General features: G+C 49.2%; 1 protein-coding gene across 2 annotated transcripts in view; it reads left to right on the forward strand.

Annotated features, from left to right (window-relative positions):
- The window catches only part of COL4A6 (collagen type IV alpha 6 chain), an 823409-nt gene that overhangs the window by 441317 nt on the left and 356983 nt on the right, over positions 1 to 25109 (forward strand). For both annotated transcript variants that reach the window (XM_069211616.1, XM_069211626.1), the window contains exon 24: positions 24386 to 24569. In XM_069211616.1, the coding sequence (XP_069067717.1) occupies positions 24386 to 24569 (184 nt within the window). The remainder of the gene's footprint in view (positions 1 to 24385; positions 24570 to 25109) is intronic.

Consider the following 25109-nt stretch of genomic DNA (forward strand, 5'->3'; position numbering starts at 1 on the left):
TTTCTAGCACTGGGTAAGGGCCACTCCATTTGTCCTGGAGTGCCCTGGGAGCCACAGGCTCCAGAACCCAGACTTTCTGCCCTGGTTGGAACTCAACCAGTGCAGCCTTTTGTTCATACCAAAACTTCTGGAGCTGTTGGCTGGCCTCAAGGTTTTTGGTTGCCTTTTCCATGTACTCCGCCATTCTAGAGCGAAGGCCAAGTACATAGTCCACTATGTCTTGTTTAGGCTCATGAAGAGGTCTCTCCCAGCCTTCTTTAACAAGAGCAAGTGGTCCCCTTACAGGGTGACCAAACAGAAGTTCAAAGGGTGAGAATCCTACTCCCTTCTGTGGCACCTCTCTGTAAGCAAAAAGCAGACATGGCAAGAGGACATCCCATCTCCTTTTGAGTTTTTCTGGGAGCCCCATGATCATGCCTTTTAATGTCTTGTTGAATCTCTCAACTAAGCCATTAGTGTGTGGATGGTATGGTGTAGTGAATTTGTAAGTCACTCCACACTCATTCCACATGTGTTTTAGGTATGCTGACATGAAGTTGGTACCTCTGTCAGACACCGCCTCCTTAGGGAAACCCACTCTGGTAAAGATACCAATGAGGGCCTTGGCTACTGCAGGGGCAGTAGTTGACCTAAGGGGAATAGCTTCAGGATACCTAGTAGCATGATCCACTACTACTAGGATGTACATATTTCCTGAGGCTGTGGGAGGTTCTAGTGGACCAACTATGTCCACACCCACTCTTTCAAAGGGGACCCCCACCACTGGAAGTGGAATGAGGGGGGCCTTTGGATGCCCACCTGTCTTACCACTGGATTGACAGGTGGGGCAGGAGAGGCAAAACTCCTTAACCTTCTGGGACATATTGGGCCAGTAGAAGTGGTTGACTAACCTCTCCCACGTCTTGGTTTGTCCCAAATGCCCAGCAAGGGGAATATCATGGGCTAAGGTCAGAATAAACTCTCTGAACGACTGAGGCACTACCACTCTCCTAGTGGCACCAGGTTTGGGGTCTCTGGCCTCAGTGTACAGGAGTCCATCTTCCCAATAGACCCTATGTGTTCCATTTTTCTTGCCCTTGGACTCTTCAGCAGCTTGCTGCCTAAGGCCTTCAAGAGAGGGACAGGTTTCTTGTCCCTTACACAGCTCCTCCCTTGAGGGTCCCCCTGGGCCTAAGAGCTCAACCTGATAAGGTTCAAGCTCCAAAGGCTCAGTTCCCTCAGAGGGCAGAACTTCTTCCTGAGAAGAGAGGTTCTCTTTTTCTGACTGTGTTGCAGTTGGTTTCCCAACTGACTTTCCTTTTCTCTTGGTAGGCTGGGCCATTTTTCCAGACTCCAGCTCTACTTTTTCACCCTGTGCCTTGCATTGTGCTCTTGTTTTTACACACACCAGTTCAGGGATACCCAGCATGGCTGCATGGGTTTTTAGTTCTACCTCAGCCCATGCTGAGGACTCCAGGTCATTTCCAAGCAGACAGTCTACTGGGATGTTTGAGGAGACCACCACCTGTTTCAGGCCATTGACCCCTCCCCATTCTAAAGTTACCATTGCCATGGGATGTGCTTTAGTTTGATTGTCAGCATTGGTGACTGTATAAGTTTTTCCAGTCAGGTATTGGCCTGGGGAAACCAGTTTCTCTGTCACCATGGTGACACTGGCACCTGTATCCCTCAGGCCCTCTACACTTGTCCCATTAATAAAGAGCTGCTGCCTGTATTTTTGCATGTTAGGCGGCCAGGCAGCTAGTGTGGCTAAATCCACCCCACCCTCAGAGACTAGAGTAGCTTCAGTGTGGACCCTGATTTGCTCTGGGCACACTGTTGATCCCACTTGGAGACTAGCCATTCCAGTGTTACCTGGATTGGAGTTTGGAGTGGAACTTTTCTTGGGACAGGCCTTGTCTCCAGTTTGGTGTCCAGACTGACTACAGTTTCGACACCAGGCCTTTTTGGGATCAAAGTTTTTACCCTTGTACCCAGGATTGTTTTGTGAAGAGGCTCTGGGCCCACCCTCCTGTGCAGGTTTTTGGGGGCCTGTAGAAGACTCTTTACTATTTTTATTTTTGGCTGTCTCACCACCTTTCCCCTGGGGAGGTTTTGTGACCCCTTTCTTTTGGTCACCCCCTGTGGAAGTTTTGGACACCCTTGTCTTGACCCAATGGTCCGCCTTCTTTCCCAATTCTTGGGGAGAAATTGGTCCTAGGTCTACCAGATGCTGATGCAGTTTATCATTGAAACAATTACTTAACAGGTGTTCTTTCACAAATAAATTGTACAGCCCATCATAATTACTTACACCACTGCCTTGAATCCAACCATCTAGTGTTTTTACTGAGTAGTCTACAAAGTCAACCCAGGTCTGGCTCGAGGATTTTTGAGCCCCCCTGAATCTAATCCTATACTCCTCAGTGGAGAATCCAAAGCCCTCAATCAGGGTACCCTTCATGAGGTCATAAGATTCTGCATCTTTTCCAGAGAGTGTGAGGAGTCTATCCCTACACTTTCCTGTGAACATTTCCCAAAGGAGAGCACCCCAGTGAGATCTGTTCACTTTTCTGGTTACACAAGCCCTCTCAAAAGCTGTGAACCATTTGGTGATGTCATCACCATCTTCATATTTAGTTACAATCCCTTTAGGGATTTTCAACATGTCAGGAGAATCTCTGACCCTATTTATGTTGCTGCCACCATTGATGGGTCCTAGGCCCATCTCTTGTCTTTCCCTCTCTATGGCTAGGATCTGTCTTTCCAAAGCCAATCTTTTGGCCATCCTGGCTAACTGGATGTCCTCTTCACTGGAGTTATCCTCAGTGATTTCAGAGTTGTTGGTCCCTCCTGTGAGGGAACCAGCATCTCTGACTATTATTTGTGGAGTCAGGGCTTGAGTAGCCCTGCTCTCCCTAAGTAGGACTGGAGGGGGGGGAATTTCCCTCCAAGTCACTATCTTCATCCTCTGAGTTGCCACCCTCAGAGGGGTTGGCCTTTTCAAACTCTGCCAACAGCTCCTGGAGCTGTACTTTGGTAGGTTTGGGGCCCATTGCTATTTTCTTTAGTTTACAGAGTGACCTTAGCTCTCTCATCTGTAGATGGAGGTAAGGTGTGGTGTCGAGTTCCACCACAGCCACATCTGTGCTAGACATTTTGCTTCTAAAAGTTGGAATACTTTTTAAGAATCTAAAACTGGTTCTAGAATCTAATTCAAACTTTTACAAACTTTTAAACTCTAAAAGAAGTGCTAAACAGGATCTAACACAAGGCCCTAGCAGGTCTTTTAAGAATTTAGAAAACTTTTCAAATTGCAAAAATCAATTTCTAATGACAATTTTGGAATTTGTCGTGTGATCAGGTATTGGCTGAGTAGTCCAGCAAATGCAAAGTCTTGTACCCCACCGCTGATCCACCAATGTAGGAAGTTGGCTCTGTATGTGCTATTTCAAAGTAAGGAATAGCATGCACAGAGTCCAAGGGTTCCCCTTAGAGGTAAAATAGTGGTAAAAATTGATAATACTAATGCTCTATTTTGTGGTAGTGTGGTCGAGCAGTAGGCTTATCCAAGGAGTAGTGTTAAGCATTTGTTGTACATACACATAGACAATAAATGAGGTACACACACTCAGAGACAAATCCAGCCAATAGGTTTTGTTATAGAAAAATATATTTTCTTAGTTTATTTTAAGAACCACAGGTTCAAATTTAACATGTAATATCTTGTTTGAAAGGTATTGCAGGTAAGTACATTAGGAACTTTGAATCATTTCAATTGCATGTATACTTTTCAAGTTATTGACAAATAGCTACTTTAAAAGTGGACACAGTGCAATTTTCACAGTTCCTGGGGGAGGTAAGTTTTTGTTAGTTTTACCAGGTAAGTAAGACACTTACAGGGTTCAGTTCTTGGTCCAAGGTAGCCCACCGTTGGGGGTTCAGAGCAACCCCAAAGTTACCACACCAGCAGCTCAGGGCCGGTCAGGTGCAGAGTTCAAAGTGGTGCCCAAAACGCATAGGCTTCAATGGAGAGAAGGGGGTGCCCCGGTTCCGGTCTGCTTGCAGGTAAGTACCCGCGTCTTCGGAGGGCAGACCAGGGGGGTTTTGTAGGGCACCGGGGGGGACACAAGCCCACACAGAAATTTCACCCTCAGCAGCGCGGGGGCGGCCGGGTGCAGTGTAGAAACAAGCGTCGGGTTTTCAATGTTAGTCTAGGAGAGATCAACGGATCTCTTCAGCGCTGCAGGCAGGCAAGGGGGGGCTTCCTCGGGGAAACCTCCACTTGGGCAAGGGAGAGGGACTCCTGGGGGTCACTTCTCCAGTGAAAGTCCGGTCCTTCAGGTCCTGGGGGCTGCGGGTGCAGGGTCTTTTCCAGGCGTCGGGACTTAGGTTTCAGAGAGTCGCGGTCAGGGGAAGCCTCGGGATTCCCTCTGCAGGCGGCGCTGTGGGGGCTCAGGGGGGACAGGTTTTGGTACTCACAGTCGTAGAGTAGTCCGGGGGTCCTCCCTGAGGTGTTGGTTCTCCACCAGCCGACTCGGGGTCGCCGGGTGCAGTGTTGCAAGTCTCACGCTTCTTGCGGGGAGATTGCAGGGTCTTTAAAGCTGCTCCTTGAAACAAAGTTGCAGTCTTTTTGGAGCAGGTCCGCTGTCCTCTGGAGTTTCTTGTCTTTTTCGAAGCAGGGCAGTCCTCAGAGGATTCAGAGGTCGCTGGTCCCTTGGAAGGCGTCGCTGGAGCAGAGTTCTTTGGAAGGCAGGAGACAGGCCGGTGAGTTTCTGGAGCCAAGGCAGATGTCGTCTTCTGGTCTTCCTCTGCAGGGGTTTTCAGCTAGGCAGTCCTTCTTCTTGTAGTTTGCAGGAATCTAATTTTCTAGGGTTCAGGGTAGCCCTTAAATACTAAATTTAAGGGCGTGTTTAGGTCTGGGGGGTTAGTAGCCAATGGCTACTAGCCCTGAGGGTGGGTACACCCTCTTTGTGCCTCCTCCCAAGGGGAGGGGGTCACAATCCTAACCCTATTGGGGGAATCCTCCATCTGCAAGATGGAGGATTTCTAAAGGTTAGAGTCACCTCAGCTCAGGACACCTTAGGGGCTGTCCTGACTGGCCAGTGACTCCTCCTTGTTGCTTTCTTTGTTCCCTCCAGCCTTGCCGCCAAAAGTGGGGGTCGTGGCCGGAGGGGGCGGGCAACTCCACTAAGCTGGAGTGCCCTGCTGGGCTGTGACAAAGGGGTGAGCCTTTGAGGCTCACCGCCAGGTGTTACAGCTCCTGCCTGGGGGAGGTGTTAGCATCTCCACCCAGTGCAGGCTTTGTTACTGGCCTCAGAGTGACAAAGGCACTCTCCCCATGGGGCCAGCAACATGTCTCTAGTGTGGCAGGCTGCTGGAACTAGTCAGCCTACACAGACAGTCGGTTAAGTTTCCGGGGGCACCTCTAAGGTGCCCTCTGGGGTGTATTTTGCAATAAAATGTACACTGGCATCAGTGTGCATTTATTGTGCTGAGAAGTTTGATACCAAACTTCCCAGTTTTCAGTGTAGCCATTATGGTGCTGTGGAGTTCGTGTTTGACAAACTCCCAGACCATATACTCTTATGGCTACCCTGCACTTACAATGTCTAAGGTTTTGTTTAGACACTGTAGGGGTACCATGCTCATGCACTGGTACCCTCACCTATGGTATAGTGCACCCTGCCTTAGGGCTGTAAGGCCTGCTAGAGGGGTGACTGACCTATACTTGCATAGGTAGTGAGAGGCTGGCATGGCACCCTGAGGGGAGTGCCATGTCGACTTACTCGTTTTGTTCTCACTAGCACACACAAGCTGGCAAGCAGTGTGTCTGTGCTGAGTGAGAGGTCTCCAGGGTGGCATAAGACATGCTGCAGGCCTTAGAGACCTTCCTTGGCATCAGGGCCCTTGGTACTAGAAGTACCAGTTACAAGGGACTTATCTGGATGCCAGGGTCTGCCAATTGTGGATACAAAAGTACAGGTTAGGGAAAGAACACTGGTGCTGGGGCCTGGTTAGCAGGCCTCAGCACACTTTCAATTGTAAACATAGCATCAGCAAAGGCAAAAAGTCAGGGGGCAACCATGCCAAGGAGGCATTTCCTTACACAACCCCCCCCCCCAAACGAAAGAGGATGAGACTAACCTTTCCCAAGAGAGTCTTCATTTTCTAAGTGGAAGAACCTGGAAAGGCCATCTGCATTGGCATGGGCAGTCCCAGGTCTGTGTTCCACTATAAAGTCCATTCCCTGTAGGGAGATGGACCACCTCAACAGTTTAGGATTTTCACCTTTCATTTGCATCAGCCATTTGAGAGGTCTGTGGTCAGTTTGAACTAGGAAGTGAGTCCCAAGAGGTATGGTCTCAGCTTCTTCAGGGACCAAACCACAGCAAAGGCCTCCCTCTCAATGGCACTCCAACGCTGCTCCCTTGGGAGTAACCTCCTGCTAATGAAAGCAACAGGCTGGTCAAGGCCATCATCATTTGTTTGGGACAAAACTGCCCCTATCCCATGTTCAGAGGCATCTGTCTGCACAATGAACTGCTTAGAATAATCTGGAGCTTTTAGAACTGGTGCTGAGCACATTGCTTGTTTCAGGGTGTCAAAGGCCTGTTGGCATTCCACAGTCCAGTTCACTTTCTTGGGCATTTTCTTGGAGGTGAGTTCAGTGAGGGCTGTCACAATGGATCCATATCCCTTCACAAACCTCCTGTAATACCCAGTCAAGCCAAGGAATGCCCTGACTTGAGTCTGGGTTTTTGGAGCTACCCAGTCCAGAATAGTCTGGATCTTGGGTTGGAGTGGCTGAACTTGGCCTCCACCTACAAGGTGGCCCAAGTAAACCACAGTTCCCTGCCCTATCTGGCATTTGGATGCCTTGATAGAGAGGCCTGCAGATTGCAGAGCCTTCAAAACCTTCTTCAGGTGGACCAGGTGATCCTGCCAGGTGGAGCTGAAGACAGCAATATCATCAAGATAAGCTGTGCTAAAGGACTCCAAACCAGCAAGGACTTGATTCACCAACCTTTGGAAGGTGGCAGGGGCATTCTTTAAACCAAAGGGCATAACAGTAAACTGATAATGCCCATCAGGTGTGGAGAATGCTGTTTTCTCTTTTGCTCCAGGTGCCATTTTTATTTGCCAGTACCCTGCTGTCTAGTCAAAGGTACTTAAGAATTTGGCAGCACCTAATTTATCTATGAGCTCATCAGCTCTAGGAATTGGATGGGCGTCTGTCTTGGTGACAGAGTTGAGCCCTCTGTAGTCCACACAAAACCTCATCTCTTTCTTTCCATCTTTGGTGTGAGGTTTGGGGACTAAGACCACTGGGCTAGCCCAGGGGCTGTCAGAGCGCTCAATTACTCCCAATTCCAGCATCTTGTGGACTTCCACCTTGATGCTTTCCTTAACATGGTCAGACTGTCTAAATATTTTGTTTTTTACAGGCATGCTGTCTCCTGTGTCCACATCATGGGTACACAGGTGTGTCTGACCAGGGGTTAGGGAGAAGAGTTCAGGAAACTGTTGTAGGACTCTCCTACAATCAGCTTGCTGTTGGCCAGAGAGGGTGTCTGAGTAGATCACTCCATCTACTGAGCCATCTTTTGGGTCTGATGACAGAAGATCAGGGAGAGGTTCACTCTCTGCCTCCTGATCCTCATCTGTTACCATCAACAGATTCACATCAGCCCTGTCATGGAAGAGCTTAAGGCGGTTCACATGGATCACCCTCTTGGGGCTCCTGCTTGTGCCCAGGTCCACCAGGTAGGTGACCTGACTCTTCCTTTCTAGCACTGGGTAAGGGCCACTCCATTTGTCCTGGAGTGCCCTGGGAGCCACAGGCTCCAGAACCCAGACTTTCTGCCCTGGTTGGAACTCAACCAGTGCAGCCTTTTGTTCATACCAAAACTTCTGGAGCTGTTGGCTGGCCTCAAGGTTTTTGGTTGCCTTTTCCATGTACTCCGCCATTCTAGAGCGAAGGCCAAGTACATAGTCCACTATGTCTTGTTTAGGCTCATGAAGAGGTCTCTCCCAGCCTTCTTTAACAAGAGCAAGTGGTCCCCTTACAGGGTGACCAAACAGAAGTTCAAAGGGTGAGAATCCTACTCCCTTCTGTGGCACCTCTCTGTAAGCAAAAAGCAGACATGGCAAGAGGACATCCCATCTCCTTTTGAGTTTTTCTGGGAGCCCCATGATCATGCCTTTTAATGTCTTGTTGAATCTCTCAACTAAGCCATTAGTTTGTGGATGGTATGGTGTAGTGAATTTGTAAGTCACTCCACACTCATTCCACATGTGTTTTAGGTATGCTGACATGAAGTTGGTACCTCTGTCAGACACCGCCTCCTTAGGGAAACCCACTCTGGTAAAGATACCAATGAGGGCCTTGGCTACTGCAGGGGCAGTAGTTGACCTAAGGGGAATAGCTTCAGGATACCTAGTAGCATGATCCACTACTACTAGGATGTACATATTTCCTGAGGCTGTGGGAGGTTCTAGTGGACCAACTATGTCCACACCCACTCTTTCAAAGGGGACCCCCACCACTGGAAGTGGAATGAGGGGGGCCTTTGGATGCCCACCTGTCTTACCACTGGATTGACAGGTGGGGCAGGAGAGGCAAAACTCCTTAACCTTCTGGGACATATTGGGCCAGTAGAAGTGGTTGACTAACCTCTCCCACGTCTTGGTTTGTCCCAAATGCCCAGCAAGGGGAATATCATGGGCTAAGGTCAGAATAAACTCTCTGAACGACTGAGGCACTACCACTCTCCTAGTGGCACCAGGTTTGGGGTCTCTGGCCTCAGTGTACAGGAGTCCATCTTCCCAATAGACCCTATGTGTTCCATTTTTCTTGCCCTTGGACTCTTCAGCAGCTTGCTGCCTAAGGCCTTCAAGAGAGGGACAGGTTTCTTGTCCCTTACACAGCTCCTCCCTTGAGGGTCCCCCTGGGCCTAAGAGCTCAACCTGATAAGGTTCAAGCTCCAAAGGCTCAGTTCCCTCAGAGGGCAGAACTTCTTCCTGAGAAGAGAGGTTCTCTTTTTCTGACTGTGTTGCAGTTGGTTTCCCAACTGACTTTCCTTTTCTCTTGGTAGGCTGGGCCATTTTTCCAGACTCCAGCTCTACTTTTTCACCCTGTGCCTTGCATCGTGCTCTTGTTTTTACACACACCAGTTCAGGGATACCCAGCATGGCTGCATGGGTTTTTAGTTCTACCTCAGCCCATGCTGAGGACTCCAGGTCATTTCCAAGCAGACAGTCTACTGGGATGTTTGAGGAGACCACCACCTGTTTTAGGCCATTGACCCCTCCCCATTCTAAAGTTACCATTGCCATGGGATGTGCTTTAGTTTGATTGTCAGCATTGGTGACTGTATAAGTTTTTCCAGTCAGGTATTGGCCAGGGGAAACCAGTTTCTCTGTCACCATGGTGACACTGGCACCTGTATCCCTCAGGCCCTCTACACTTGTCCCATTAATAAAGAGCTGCTGCCTGTATTTTTGCATGTTAGGCGGCCAGGCAGCTAGTGTGGCTAAATCCACCCCACCCTCAGAGACTAGAGTAGCTTCAGTGTGGACCCTGATTTGCTCTGGGCACACTGTTGATCCCACTTGGAGACTAGCCATTCCAGTGTTACCTGGATTGGAGTTTGGAGTGGAACTTTTCTTGGGACAGGCCTTGTCTCCAGTTTGGTGTCCAGACTGACTACAGTTTCGACACCAGGCCTTTTTGGGATCAAAGTTTTTACCCTTGTACCCAGGATTGTTTTGTGAAGAGGCTCTGGGCCCACCCTCCTGTGCAGGTTTTTGGGGGCCTGTAGAAGACTCTTTACTATTTTTATTTTTGGCTGTCTCACCACCTTTCCCCTGGGGAGGTTTTGTGACCCCTTTCTTTTGGTCACCCCCTGTGGAAGTTTTGGACACCCTTGTCTTGACCCAATGGTCCGCCTTCTTTCCCAATTCTTGGGGAGAAATTGGTCCTAGGTCTACCAGATGCTGATGCAGTTTATCATTGAAACAATTACTTAACAGGTGTTCTTTCACAAATAAATTGTACAGCCCATCATAATTACTTACACCACTGCCTTGAATCCAACCATCTAGTGTTTTTACTGAGTAGTCTACAAAGTCAACCCAGGTCTGGCTCGAGGATTTTTGAGCCCCCCTGAATCTAATCCTATACTCCTCAGTGGAGAATCCAAAGCCCTCAATCAGGGTACCCTTCATGAGGTCATAAGATTCTGCATCTTTTCCAGAGAGTGTGAGGAGTCTATCCCTACACTTTCCTGTGAACATTTCCCAAAGGAGAGCACCCCAGTGAGATCTGTTCACTTTTCTGGTTACACAAGCCCTCTCAAAAGCTGTGAACCATTTGGTGATGTCATCACCATCTTCATATTTAGTTACAATCCCTTTAGGGATTTTCAACATGTCAGGAGAATCTCTGACCCTATTTATGTTGCTGCCACCATTGATGGGTCCTAGGCCCATCTCTTGTCTTTCCCTCTCTATGGCTAGGATCTGTCTTTCCAAAGCCAATCTTTTGGCCATCCTGGCTAACTGGATGTCCTCTTCACTGGAGTTATCCTCAGTGATTTCAGAGTTGTTGGTCCCTCCTGTGAGGGAACCAGCATCTCTGACTATTATTTGTGGAGTCAGGGCTTGAGTAGCCCTGCTCTCCCTAAGTAGGACTGGAGGGGGGGAATTTCCCTCCAAGTCACTATCTTCATCCTCTGAGTTGCCACCCTCAGAGGGGTTGGCCTTTTCAAACTCTGCCAACAGCTCCTGGAGCTGTACTTTGGTAGGTTTGGGGCCCATTGCTATTTTCTTTAGTTTACAGAGTGACCTTAGCTCTCTCATCTGTAGATGGAGGTAAGGTGTGGTGTCGAGTTCCACCACAGCCACATCTGTGCTAGACATTTTGCTTCTAAAAGTTGGAATACTTTTTAAGAATCTAAAACTGGTTCTAGAATCTAATTCAAACTTTTACAAACTTTTAAACTCTAAAAGAAGTGCTAAACAGGATCTAACACAAGGCCCTAGCAGGTCTTTTAAGAATTTAGAAAACTTTTCAAATTGCAAAAATCAATTTCTAATGACAATTTTGGAATTTGTCGTGTGATCAGGTATTGGCTGAGTAGTCCAGCAAATGCAAAGTCTTGTACCCCACCGCTGATCCACCAATGTAGGAAGTTGGCTCTGTATGTGCTATTTCAAAGTAAGGAATAGCATGCACAGAGTCCAAGGGTTCCCCTTAGAGGTAAAATAGTGGTAAAAATTGATAATACTAATGCTCTATTTTGTGGTAGTGTGGTCGAGCAGTAGGCTTATCCAAGGAGTAGTGTTAAGCATTTGTTGTACATACACATAGACAATAAATGAGGTACACACACTCAGAGACAAATCCAGCCAATAGGTTTTGTTATAGAAAAATATATTTTCTTAGTTTATTTTAAGAACCACAGGTTCAAATTTAACATGTAATATCTTGTTTGAAAGGTATTGCAGGTAAGTACATTAGGAACTTTGAATCATTTCAATTGCATGTATACTTTTCAAGTTATTGACAAATAGCTACTTTAAAAGTGGACACAGTGCAATTTTCACAGTTCCTGGGGGAGGTAAGTTTTTGTTAGTTTTACCAGGTAAGTAAGACACTTACAGGGTTCAGTTCTTGGTCCAAGGTAGCCCACCGTTGGGGGTTCAGAGCAACCCCAAAGTTACCACACCAGCAGCTCAGGGCCGGTCAGGTGCAGAGTTCAAAGTGGTGCCCAAAACGCATAGGCTTCAATGGAGAGAAGGGGGTGCCCCGGTTCCGGTCTGCTTGCAGGTAAGTACCCGCGTCTTCGGAGGGCAGACCAGGGGGGTTTTGTAGGGCACCGGGGGGGACACAAGCCCACACAGAAATTTCACCCTCAGCAGCGCGGGGGCGGCCGGGTGCAGTGTAGAAACAAGCGTCGGGTTTTCAATGTTAGTCTAGGAGAGATCAACGGATCTCTTCAGCGCTGCAGGCAGGCAAGGGGGGGCTTCCTCGGGGAAACCTCCACTTGGGCAAGGGAGAGGGACTCCTGGGGGTCACTTCTCCAGTGAAAGTCCGGTCCTTCAGGTCCTGGGGGCTGCGGGTGCAGGGTCTTTTCCAGGCGTCGGGACTTAGGTTTCAGAGAGTCGCGGTCAGGGGAAGCCTCGGGATTCCCTCTGCAGGCGGCGCTGTGGGGGCTCAGGGGGGACAGGTTTTGGTACTCACAGTCGTAGAGTAGTCCGGGGGTCCTCCCTGAGGTGTTGGTTCTCCACCAGCCGAGTCGGGGTCGCCGGGTGCAGTGTTGCAAGTCTCACGCTTCTTGCGGGGAGATTGCAGGGTCTTTAAAGCTGCTCCTTGAAACAAAGTTGCAGTCTTTTTGGAGCAGGTCCGCTGTCCTCGGGAGTTTCTTGTCTTTTTCGAAGCAGGGCAGTCCTCAGAGGATTCAGAGGTCGCTGGTCCCTTGGAAGGCGTCGCTGGAGCAGAGTTCTTTGGAAGGCAGGAGACAGGCCGGTGAGTTTCTGGAGCCAAGGCAGATGTCGTCTTCTGGTCTTCCTCTGCAGGGGTTTTCAGCTAGGCAGTCCTTCTTCTTGTAGTTTGCAGGAATCTAATTTTCTAGGGTTCAGGGTAGCCCTTAAATACTAAATTTAAGGGCGTGTTTAGGTCTGGGGGGTTAGTAGCCAATGGCTACTAGCCCTGAGGGTGGGTACACCCTCTTTGTGCCTCCTCCCAAGGGGAGGGGGTCATAATCCTAACCCTATTGGGGGAATCCTCCATCTGCAAGATGGAGGATTTCTAAAGGTTAGAGTCACCTCAGCTCAGGACACCTTAGGGGCTGTCCTGACTGGCCAGTGACTCCTCCTTGTTGCTTTCTTTGTTCCCTCCAGCCTTGCCGCCAAAAGTGGGGGCCGTGGCCGGAGGGGGCGGGCAACTCCACTAAGCTGGAGTGCCCTGCTGGGCTGTGACAAAGGGGTGAGCCTTTGAGGCTCACCGCCAGGTGTTACAGCTCCTGCCTGGGGGAGGTGTTAGCATCTCCACCCAGTGCAGGCTTTGTTACTGGCCTCAGAGTGACAAAGGCACTCTCCCCATGGGGCCAGCAACATGTCTCTAGTGTGGCAGGCTGCTGGAACTAGTCAGCCTACACAGACAGTCGGTTAAGTTTCCGGGGGCACCTCTAAGGTGCCCTCTGGGGTGTATTTTGCAATAAAATGTACACTGGCATCAGTGTGCATTTATATTGCTGAGAAGTTTGATACCAAACTTCCCAGTTTTCAGTGTAGCCATTATGGTGCTGTGGAGTTCGTGTTTGACAAACTCCCAGACCATATACTCTTATGGCTACCCTGCACTTACAATGTCTAAGGTTTTGTTTAGACACTGTAGGGGTACCATGCTCATGCACTGGTACCCTCACCTATGGTATAGTGCACCCTGCCTTAGGGCTGTAAGGCCTGCTAGAGGGGTGACTGACCTATACTTGCATAGGTAGTGAGAGGCTGGCATGGCACCCTGAGGGGAGTGCCATGTCGACTTACTCGTTTTGTTCTCACTAGCACACACAAGCTGGCAAGCAGTGTGTCTGTGCTGAGTGAGAGGTCTCCAGGGTGGCATAAGACATGCTGCAGGCCTTAGAGACCTTCCTTGGCATCAGGGCCCTTGGTACTAGAAGTACCAGTTACAAGGGACTTATCTGGATGCCAGGGTCTGCCAATTGTGGATACAAAAGTACAGGTTAGGGAAAGAACACTGGTGCTGGGGCCTGGTTAGCAGGCCTCAGCACACTTTCAATTGTAAACATAGCATCAGCAAAGGCAAAAAGTCAGGGGGCAACCATGCCAAGGAGGCATTTCCTTACACAACCCCCCCCCAAACGAAAGAGGATGAGACTAACCTTTCCCAAGAGAGTCTTCATTTTCTAAGTGGAAGAACCTGGAAAGGCCATCTGCATTGGCATGGGCAGTCCCAGGTCTGTGTTCCACTATAAAGTCCATTCCCTGTAGGGAGATGGACCACCTCAACAGTTTAGGATTTTCACCTTTCATTTGCATCAGCCATTTGAGAGGTCTGTGGTCAGTTTGAACTAGGAAGTGAGTCCCAAAGAGGTATGGTCTCAGCTTCTTCAGGGACCAAACCACAGCAAAGGCCTCCCTCTCAATGGCACTCCAACGCTGCTCCCTGGGGAGTAACCTCCTGCTAATGAAAGCAACAGGCTGGTCAAGGCCATCATCATTTGTTTGGGACAAAACTGCCCCTATCCCATGTTCAGAGGCATCTGTCTGCACAATGAACTGCTTAGAATAATCTGGAGCTTTTAGAACTGGTGCTGAGCACATTGCTTGTTTCAGGGTGTCAAAGGCCTGTTGGCATTCCACAGTCCAGTTCACTTTCTTGGGCATTTTCTTGGAGGTGAGTTCAGTGAGGGCTGTCACAATGGATCCATATCCCTTCACAAACCTCCTGTAATACCCAGTCAAGCCAAGGAATGCCCTGACTTGAGTCTGGGTTTTTGGAGCTACCCAGTCCAGAATAGTCTGGATCTTGGGTTGGAGTGGCTGAACTTGGCCTCCACCTACAAGGTGGCCCAAGTAAACCACAGTTCCCTGCCCTATCTGGCATTTGGATGCCTTGATAGAGAGGCCTGCAGATTGCAGAGCCTTCAAAACCTTCTTCAGGTGGACCAGGTGATCCTGCCAGGTGGAGCTGAAGACAGCAATATCATCAAGATAAGCTGTGCTAAAGGACTCCAAACCAGCAAGGACTTGATTCACCAACCTTTGGAAGGTGGCAGGGGCATTCTTTAAACCAAAGGGCATAACAGTAAACTGATAATGCCCATCAGGTGTGGAGAATGCTGTTTTCTCTTTTGCTCCAGGTGCCATTTTTATTTGCCAGTACCCTGCTGTCTAGTCAAAGGTACTTAAGAATTTGGCAGCACCTAATTTATCTATGAGCTCATCAGCTCTAGGAATTGGATGGGCGTCTGTCTTGGTGACAGAGTTGAGCCCTCTGTAGTCCACACAAAACCTCATCTCTTTCTTTCCATCTTTGGTGTGAGGTTTGGGGACTAAGACCACTGGGCTAGCCCAGGGGCTGTCAGAGCGCTCAATTACTCCCAATTCCAGCATCTTGTGGACTTCCACCTTGATGCTTTCCTTAACATGGTCAGACTGTCTAAATATTTTGTTTTTGACAGGCATGCTGTCTCCTGTGTCCACATCATGGGTACACAGGTGTGTCTGACCAGGGGTTAGGGAGAAGAGTTCAGGAAACTGTTGTAGGACTCTCCTACAATCAGCTTGCTGTTGGCCAGAGAGGGTGTCTGAGTAGATCACTCCATCTACTGAGCCATCTTTTGGGTCTGATGACAGAAGATCAGGGAGAGGTTCACTCTCTGCCTCCTGATCCTCATCTGTTACCATCAACAGATTCACATCAGCCCTGTCATGGAAGAGCTTAAGGCGGTTCACATGGATCACCCTCTTGGGGCTCCTGCTTTTGCCCAGGTCCACCAGGTAGGTGACCTGACTCTTCCTTTCTAGCACTGGGTAAGGGCCACTCCATTTGTCCTGGAGTGCCCTGGGAGCCACAGGCTCCAGAACCCAGACTTTCTGCCCTGGTTGGAACTCAACCAGTGCAGCCTTTTGGTCATACCAAAACTTCTGGAGCTGAGGGCTGGCCTCAAGGTTTTTGGTTGCCTTTTCCATGTACTCCGCCATTCTAGAGCGAAGGCCAAGTACATAGTCCACTATGGCCCTCATTCTGACCCTGGCGGTCTTTGACCGCCAGGGCGGAGGACCGCGGGAGCACCGCCGACAAGCCGGCGGTGCTTCAATGGGGATTCCGACCGCGGCGGTAAATCCGCGGTCGGACCGGCACCACTGGCGGGGTCCCGCCAGTGTACCGCGGCCCCATTGAATCCTCCGCGGCGGCGCAGCTTGCTGCACCGCCGCGGGGATTCTGACCCCCCCTACCGCCATCCAGATCCCGGCGGTCGGACCGCCGAGATCCGGATGGCGGTAGGGGGGGTCGCGGGGCCCCTGGGGGCCCCTGCAGTGCCCATGCCACTGGCATGGGCATTGCAGGGGCCCCCGTAAGAGGGCCCCTAAATGTATTTCACTGTCTGCTGCGCAGACAGTGAAATACGCGACGGGTGCAACTGCACCCGTCGCACAGCTTCCACTCCGCCGGCTCGATTCCGAGCCGGCTTCATCGTGGAAGCCTCTTTCCCGCTGGGCTGGCTGGCGGTCTGAAGGCGACCGCCAGCCAGCCCAGCGGGAAAGTCAGAATTACCGCCGCGGTCTTTCGACCGCGGAACGGTAACTTGACGGCGGGACTTTGGCGGGCGGCCTCCGCCGCCCGCCAAGGTCAGAATGAGGGCCTATGTCTTGTTTAGGCTCATGAAGAGGTCTCTCCCAGCCTTCTTTAACAAGAGCAAGTGGTCCCCTTACAGGGTGACCAAACAGAAGTTCAAAGGGTGAGAATCCTACTCCCTTCTGTGGCACCTCTCTGTAAGCAAAAAGCAGACATGGCAAGAGGACATCCCATCTCCTTTTGAGTTTTTCTGGGAGCCCCATGATCATGCCTTTTAATGTCTTGTTGAATCTCTCAACTAAGCCATTAGTTTGTGGATGGTATGGTGTAGTGAATTTGTAAGTCACTCCACACTCATTCCACATGTGTTTTAGGTATGCTGACATGAAGTTGGTACCTCTGTCAGACACCACCTCCTTAGGGAAACCCACTCTGGTAAAGATACCAATGAGGGCCTTGGCTACTGCAGGGGCAGTAGTTGACCTAAGGGGAATAGCTTCAGGATACCTAGTAGCATGATCCACTACTACTAGGATGTACATATTTCCTGAGGCTGTGGGAGGTTCTAGTGGACCAACTATGTCCACACCCACTCTTTCAAAGGGGACCCCCACCACTGGAAGTGGAATGAGGGGGGCCTTTGGATGCCCACCTGTCTTACCACTGGATTGACAGGTGGGGCAGGAGAGGCAAAACTCCTTAACCTTCTGGGACATATTGGGCCAGTAGAAGTGGTTGACTAACCTCTCCCACGTCTTGGTTTGTCCCAAATGCCCAGCAAGGGGAATATCATGGGCTAAGGTCAGAATAAACTCTCTGAACGACTGAGGCACTACCACTCTCCTAGTGGCACCAGGTTTGGGGTCTCTGGCCTCAGTGTACAGGAGTCCATCTTCCCAATAGACCCTATGTGTTCCATTTTTCTTGCCCTTGGACTCTTCAGCAGCTTGCTGCCTAAGGCCTTCAAGAGAGGGACAGGTTTCTTGTCCCTTACACAGCTCCTCCCTTGAGGGTCCCCCTGGGCCTAAGAGCTCAACCTGATAAGGTTCAAGCTCCAAAGGCTCAGTTCCCTCAGAGGGCAGAACTTCTTCCTGAGAAGAGAGGTTCTCTTTTTCTGACTGTGTTGCAGTTGGTTTCCCAACTGACTTTCCTTTTCTCTTGGTAGGCTGGGCCATTTTTCCAGACTCCAGCTCTACTTTTTCACCCTGTGCCTTGCATTGTGCTCTTGTTTTTACACACACCAGTTCAGGGATACCCAGCATGGCTGCATGGGTTTTTAGTTCTACCTCAGCCCATGCTGAGGACTCCAGGTCATTTCCAAGCAGACAGTCTACTGGGATGTTTGAGGAGACCACCACCTGTTTCAGGCCATTGACCCCTCCCCATTCTAAAGTTACCATTGCAATGGGATGTGCTTTAGTTTGATTGTCAGCATTGGTGACTGTATACGTTTTTCCAGTCAGGTATTGGCCAGGGGAAACCAGTTTCTCTGTCACCATGGTGACACTGGCACCTGTATCCCTCAGGCCCTCTACACTTGTCCCATTAATAAAGAGCTGCTGCCTGTATTTTTGCATGTTAGGCGGCCAGGCAGCTAGTGTGGCTAAATCCACCCCACCCTCAGAGACTAGAGTAGCTTCAGTGTGGACCCTGATTTGCTCTGGGCACACTGTTGATCCCACTTGGAGACTAGCCATTCCAGTGTTACCTGGATTGGAGTTTGGAGTGGAACTTTTCTTGGGACAGGCCTTGTCTCCAGTTTGGTGTCCAGACTGACTACAGTTTCGACACCAGGCCTTTTTGGGATCAAAGTTTTTACCCTTGTACCCAGGATTGTTTTGTGAAGAGGCTCTGGGCCCACCCTCCTGTGCAGGTTTTTGGGGGCCTGTAGAAGACTCTTTACTATTTTTATTTTTGGCTGTCTCACCACCTTTCCCCTGGGGAGGTTTTGTGACCCCTTTCTTTTGGTCACCCCCTGTGGAAGTTTTGGACACCCTTGTCTTGACCCAATGGTCTGCCTTCTTTCCCAATTCTTGGGGAGAAATTGGTCCTGGGTCTACCAGATGCTGATGCAGTTTATCATTGAAACAATTACTTAACAGGTGTTCTTTCACAAATAAATTGTACAGCCCATCATAATTACTTACACCACTGCCTTGAATCCAACCATCTAGTGTTTTTACTGAGTAGTCTACAAAGTCAACCCAGGTCTGGCTCGAGGATTTTTGAGCCCCCCTGAATCTAATCCTATACTCCTCAGTGGAGAATCCAAAGCCCTCAATCAGGGAACCCTTCATGAGGTCATAAGATTCTGCATCTTTTCCAGAGAGTGTGAGGAGTCTATCCCTACACTTTCCTGTGAACATTTCCCAAAGGAGAGCACCCCAGTGAGATCTGTTCACTTTTCTGGTTACACAAGCCCTCTCAAAAGCTGTGAACCATTTGGTGATGTCATCACCATCTTCATATTTAGTTACAATCCCTTTAGGGATTTTCAACATGTCAGGAGAATCTCTGACCCTATTTATGTTGCTGCCACCATTGATGGGTCCTAGGCCCATCTCTTGTCTTTCCCTCTCTATGGCTAGGATCTGTCTTTCCAAAGCCAATCTTTTGGCCATCCTGGCTAACTGGATGTCCTCTTCACTGGAGTTATCCTCAGTGATTTCAGAGTTGTTGGTCCCTCCTGTGAGGGAACCAGCATCTCTGACTATTATTTGTGGAGTCAGGGCTTGAGTAGCCCTGCTCTCCCTAAGTAGGACTGGAGGGGGGGAATTTCCCTCCAAGTCACTATCTTCATCCTCTGAGTTGCCACCCTCAGAGGGGTTGGCCTTTTCAAACTCTGCCAACAGCTCCTGGAGCTGTACTTTGGTAGGTTTGGGGCCCATTGCTATTTTCTTTAGTTTACAGAGTGACCTTAGCTCTCTCATCTGTAGATGGAGGTAAGGTGTGGTGTCGAGTTCCACCACAGCCACATCTGTGCTAGACATTTTGCTTCTAAAAGTTGGAATACTTTTTAAGAATCTAAAACTGGTTCTAGAATCTAATTCAAACTTTTACAAACTTTTAAACTCTAAAAGAAGTGCTAAACAGGATCTAACACAAGGCCCTAGCAGGTCTTTTAAGAATTTAGAAAACTTTTCAAATTGCAAAAATCAATTTCTAATGACAATTTTGGAATTTGTCGTGTGATCAGGTATTGGCTGAGTAGTCCAGCAAATGCAAAGTCTTGTACCCCACCGCTGATCCACCAATGTAGGAAGTTGGCTCTGTATGTGCTATTTCAAAGTAAGGAATAGCATGCACAGAGTCCAAGGGTTCCCCTTAGAGGTAAAATAGTGGTAAAAATAGATAATACTAATGCTCTATTTTGTGGTAGTGTTTTCGAGCAGTAGGCTTATCCAAGGAGTAGTGTTAAGCATTTGTTGTACATACACATAGACAATAAATGAGGTACACACACTCAGAGACAAATCCAGCCAGTAGGTTTTGTATAGAAAAATATCTTTTCTTAGTTTATTTTAAGAACCACAGGTTCAAATTTAACATGTAATATCTTGTTTGAAAGGTATTGCAGGTAAGTACATTAGGAACTTTGAATCATTTCAATTGCATGTATACTTTTCAAGTTATTGACAAATAGCTACTTTAAAAGTGGACACAGTGCAATTTTCACAGTTCCTGGGGGAGGTAAGTTTTTGTTAGTTTTACCAGGTAAGTAAGACACTTACAGGGTTCAGTTCTTGGTCCAAGGTAGCCCACCGTTGGGGGTTCAGAGCAACCCCAAAGTTACCACACCAGCAGCTCAGGGCCGGTCAGGTGCAGAGTTCAAAGTGGTGCCCAAAACGCATAGGCTTCAATGGAGAGAAGGGGGTGCCCCGGTTCCGGTCTGCTTGCAGGTAAGTACCCGCGTCTTCGGAGGGCAGACCAGGGGGGTTTTGTAGGGCACCGGGGGGGACACAAGCCCACACAGAAATTTCACCCTCAGCAGCGCGGGGGCGGCCGGGTGCAGTGTAGAAACAAGCGTCGGGTTTTCAATGTTAGTCTAGGAGAGATCAACGGATCTCTTCAGCGCTGCAGGCAGGCAAGGGGGGGCTTCCTCGGGGAAACCTCCACTTGGGCAAGGGAGAGGGACTCCTGGGGGTCACTTCTCCAGTGAAAGTCCGGTCCTTCAGGTCCTGGGGGCTGCGGGTGCAGGGTCTTTTCCAGGCGTCGGGACTTAGGTTTCAGAGAGTCGCGGTCAGGGGAAGCCTCGGGATTCCCTCTGCAGGCGGCGCTGTGGGGGCTCAGGGGGACAGGTTTTGGTACTCACAGTCGTAGAGTAGTCCGGGGGTCCTCCCTGAGGTGTTGGTTCTCCACCAGCCGAGTCAGGGTCGCCGGGTGCAGTGTTGCAAGTCTCACGCTTCTTGCGGGGAGATTGCAGGGTCTTTAAAGCTTCTCCTTGAAACAAAGTTGCAGTCTTTTTGGAGCAGGTCCGCTGTCCTCGGGAGTTTCTTGTCTTTTTCGAAGCAGGGCAGTCCTCAGAGGATTCAGAGGTCGCTGGTCCCTTGGAAGGCGTCGCTGGAGCAGAGTTCTTTGGAAGGCAGGAGACAGGCCGGTGAGTTTCTGGAGCCAAGGCAGATGTCGTCTTCTGGTCTTCCTCTGCAGGGGTTTTCAGCTAGGCAGTCCTTCTTCTTGTAGTTTGCAGGAATCTAATTTTCTAGGGTTCAGGGTAGCCCTTAAATACTAAATTTAAGGGCGTGTTTAGGTCTGGGGGGTTAGTAGCCAATGGCTACTAGCCCTGAGGGTGGGTACACCCTCTTTGTGCCTCCTCCCAAGGGGAGGGGGGTCACAATCCTAACCCTATTGGGGGAATCCTCCATCTGCAAGATGGAGGATTTCTAAAGGTTAGAGTCACCTCAGCTCAGGACACCTTAGGGGCTGTCCTGACTGGCCAGTGACTCCTCCTTGTTGCTTTCTTTGTTCCCTCCAGCCTTGCCGCCAAAAGTGGGGGCCGTGGCCGGAGGGGGCGGGCAACTCCACTAAGCTGGAGTGCCCTGCTGGGCTGTGACAAAGGGGTGAGCCTTTGAGGCTCACCGCCAGGTGTTACAGCTCCTGCCTGGGGGAGGTGTTAGCATCTCCACCCAGTGCAGGCTTTGTTACTGGCCTCAGAGTGACAAAGGCACTCTCCCCATGGGGCCAGCAACATTTCTCTAGTGTGGCAGGCTGCTGGAACTAGTCAGCCTACACAGACAGTCGGTTAAGTTTCCGGGGGCACCTCTAAGGTGCCCTCTGGGGTGTATTTTGCAATAAAATGTACACTGGCATCAGTGTGCATTTATTGTGCTGAGAAGTTTGATACCAAACTTCCCAGTTTTCAGTGTAGCCATTATGGTGCTGTGGAGTTCGTGTTTGACAAACTCCCAGACCATATACTCTTATGGCTACCCTGCACTTACAATGTCTAAGGTTTTGTTTAGACACTGTAGGGGTACCATGCTCATGCACTGGTACCCTCACCTATGGTATAGTGCACCCTGCCTTAGGGCTGTAAGGCCTGCTAGAGGGGTGACTGACCTATACTTGCATAGGTAGTGAGAGGCTGGCATGGCACCCTGAGGGGAGTGCCATGTCGACTTACTCGTTTTGTTCTCACTAGCACACACAAGCTGGCAAGCAGTGTGTCTGTGCTGAGTGAGAGGTCTCCAGGGTGGCATAAGACATGCTGCAGCCCTTAGAGACCTTCCTTGGCATCAGGGCCCTTGGTACTAGAAGTACCAGTTACAAGGGACTTATCTGGATGCCAGGGTCTGCCAATTGTGGATACAAAAGTACAGGTTAGGGAAAGAACACTGGTGCTGGGGCCTGGTTAGCAGGCCTCAGCACACTTTCAATTGTAAACATAGCATCAGCAAAGGCAAAAAGTCAGGGGGCAACCATGCCAAGGAGGCATTTCCTTACAGGCGGCCTCACCGGAACCCTGGGGGCCCACTCCAGTGTAAAGAAAGAGGAAAGATCCTCTAGTGCAATCTTAGTTTTAATCCAGCTCTCCAAGGAAGATATAATATCAGTTCCCTCAACGTGCTCTGGCAGTCCTATCACCCTAGTATTGTTTCCCCTGGCCATTGTTTTCCACTTTGCCAGCAAGATATTCTGGGTCTTTAACCCTTCTCTCCAGGGCCAGTTTACCCTTTTAAAGTTCTGACTGCAGGAGACAGGTCTTCTAGGCTAAGTTTGTTGGTTGTGACCCTCTCAGCCAAACTGAACTGGTTATCTCACAGTATCCCCATATCTGCCACTTCAGTGTCCATTGTAAGTTCCAGGGCCTCTCTTGTGCCTCTGGTCACCTTGAGGATAGTATCTAAGGTGGCCACTAGTGATTTTTCAGCAGTCCTGTGTTCTCTCTCCTCAATATCACTTGTAGTGGACGTGGTAGCACAGTAGAGGTCTTCTGCCTCCTCCCTCTTTGAATCATTACCCATTATTGTATAGTTTAGGTTGTAGCACAGATGCCGCAACAGCCGCCCCTCAGATGAATATTGCCTCCTCAGGATGCCCTCCTCTGTGAGTATTTAATTCCTAATACAGTATCATTCCGTAGTGCAGTGGTAGATTCCTCGTAGCACCTGCTTTGTGCGCCTCTGTATAGGAAAGGTCAGGATTTCAGGGGCCTACTGGCGTAGGGGCAGCTCTACTAACCAGCCCCATTCAGATGCAACACCCCACTCAAGGCTCCGTCTCCAAGCAAGGTGCAACCCCAAGGCCAGCAAATGGCCAGTAACTCAGTTCATGCAAGGTTCCCTGCCTCCAGGGTCAGACGTCACTGAACCAGAAGGCGTCCACACCAGGGGTTTATCTCAGATGTGGTGCGAGTGGCCTGGAGCCCCAATCTCCATCAGCACCCTTTGCCTGGCTTCAAGTACTATTTAAAGGGGCTGTCTCGCCAGCTCCACCCAGGGTGCCTCTCTGCTGGCACCTCCCTGCTTGCAAAGGGCCGGCACTCTCCTCTCTCCACCCCGCGCACAGGCCGGCATCCAGTCACGGTGTGGTCCCACCTCCAGCCGTCGCCCACTCCAAGAGAGATGCAACGATCCCACCATGACTCCACAGCAACACATACGCAGCCGCCAGAAAACATAGTCAGGCCGTCCCATCTTTGATAAGTATTCCCTCATAGTGGGAGCTGCACCTAATTTCTAGTCATTTGTGGCCCCAAAAAGGTAAATTTTTCATTTCCCAGGGCAGCTGCAGGAAGGCGCTAGTATTCAGCACCTTGATAAGGTAAGGTTGGACAGTATCAAGACTGGATGGTGGTTTTTCAGCTGGAGCCCCGCAGCTCACAGCCTACTCCATTGGCGTCAGGACACGCCCCCTGTTTCATAAATAATTATGCTGGAAAAAGCCAACATATAGTTTTTCTTGCTGCACAGTAGCTGTTGAGATACGGTTAGCAGGAACCCCCAAGTTAAGGTAAGCATTTTTTCCAGTGCTGGGCTTTTAGTTTTCAAATTCTATTCTGGTGTTTTAGTTGAATGAATTTGAGAAATGAAAGCTGGGGACTGAAATGTTGGTGTTCCATTGACATAAACTCGACTGGTAATCCTAAACTATGATGAAGGGGAATCAAGGGAAGAAACAAATCAAAACAAGAAAAAACAGAGAGACTGTAAATATTAGAACAACTTTCAGAAGTGATAAACCTCCACAAAAAAAGAAAGAGTAGTTGAATAGAGGTGAGCGGGACATTGAACATTGCCAGCTGTAGGACATAAAATGACACATGCTGCATAGCCAATCTATGTCGGTCTATGTGCTTAGATAATAATAAAATAATAACTACTTTATTAAAGCATGTACCCAAATTCTTAACTTTTAAGAACATCAAAGTGTAATTCCCGACGAAAGCATTAAATGTCAGCATATACACAGCATGTGAATCTACAGTGCTTGAGGTTCAAAATTATATCCACAGGTTAATAAATAGCTCCTTTCAAAGCATGCATGTGCTGTATTAAATGCACTTTTTATCCTATATGAAGTGTGTGATACCTGCTGCATGTTTCATTTCTATTTACGTTACTGTCTCGCAATGCACAGGGCGATATTGGTTTTGGCTTTCCGGGTGATAAAGGATTTCCTGGACCTGCGGGTAAAAAGGGACTCCGTGGTGACTTCGGTCCTCCAGGGTTTGGCTTCCCAGGTCCCATAGGAGTACGTGGACCTCCAGGAAGTCCAGGCCCACCTGGTCGTGAAGGGCAGCCCGGAGTTAAAGGTCAAAAAGGTATGTCATGTTAGATTGTTGTACAGCAAATGAGGCTGTTCAGGTTATCTGTTGTACCTTACTGTAGGGCACGAATGACATTACCAGATTCTGCTGCATTCTTATTGGTGACATACAAACAAATGCACATAATGCAGTTTTAAAGTAGAATGTAGTTACGTTTTGGCTGTATGCATAATCATGCTCTAGTTACTGATGCTCAGTGAAAATGTAATATCAAAACAAGTGCACTGTTCCACAAAGGAGAGAAATAAGGAAACTAATCCAGTTTGGAAGTGGCAAATCTGTACTGAGTATTCTTAGGAGGGCCCTCAAGCACCCATTTGGGTGACAGGTATCATCATCGGGCTCACTCCTCGCCAGACTGGTGCTGCAATGCCTGGCGGGCCACCCAACATTCTGGGTGGCACTCAACCATTGTAAAATTGCTAACAACAAGGGTCTGGGAAAGAAACTGAATCGGAAACGGAGAGTGTAGAAAAAAGAGACAAAACTCTAAGATTGGCTCTGAACCTGAGCTACTATTTTAATGTGATAGAA

The sequence above is a fragment of the Pleurodeles waltl genome, chromosome 2_1, assembly GCF_031143425.1.
Source record: "Pleurodeles waltl isolate 20211129_DDA chromosome 2_1, aPleWal1.hap1.20221129, whole genome shotgun sequence".
Lineage (NCBI taxonomy): Eukaryota > Metazoa > Chordata > Amphibia > Caudata > Salamandridae > Pleurodeles > Pleurodeles waltl.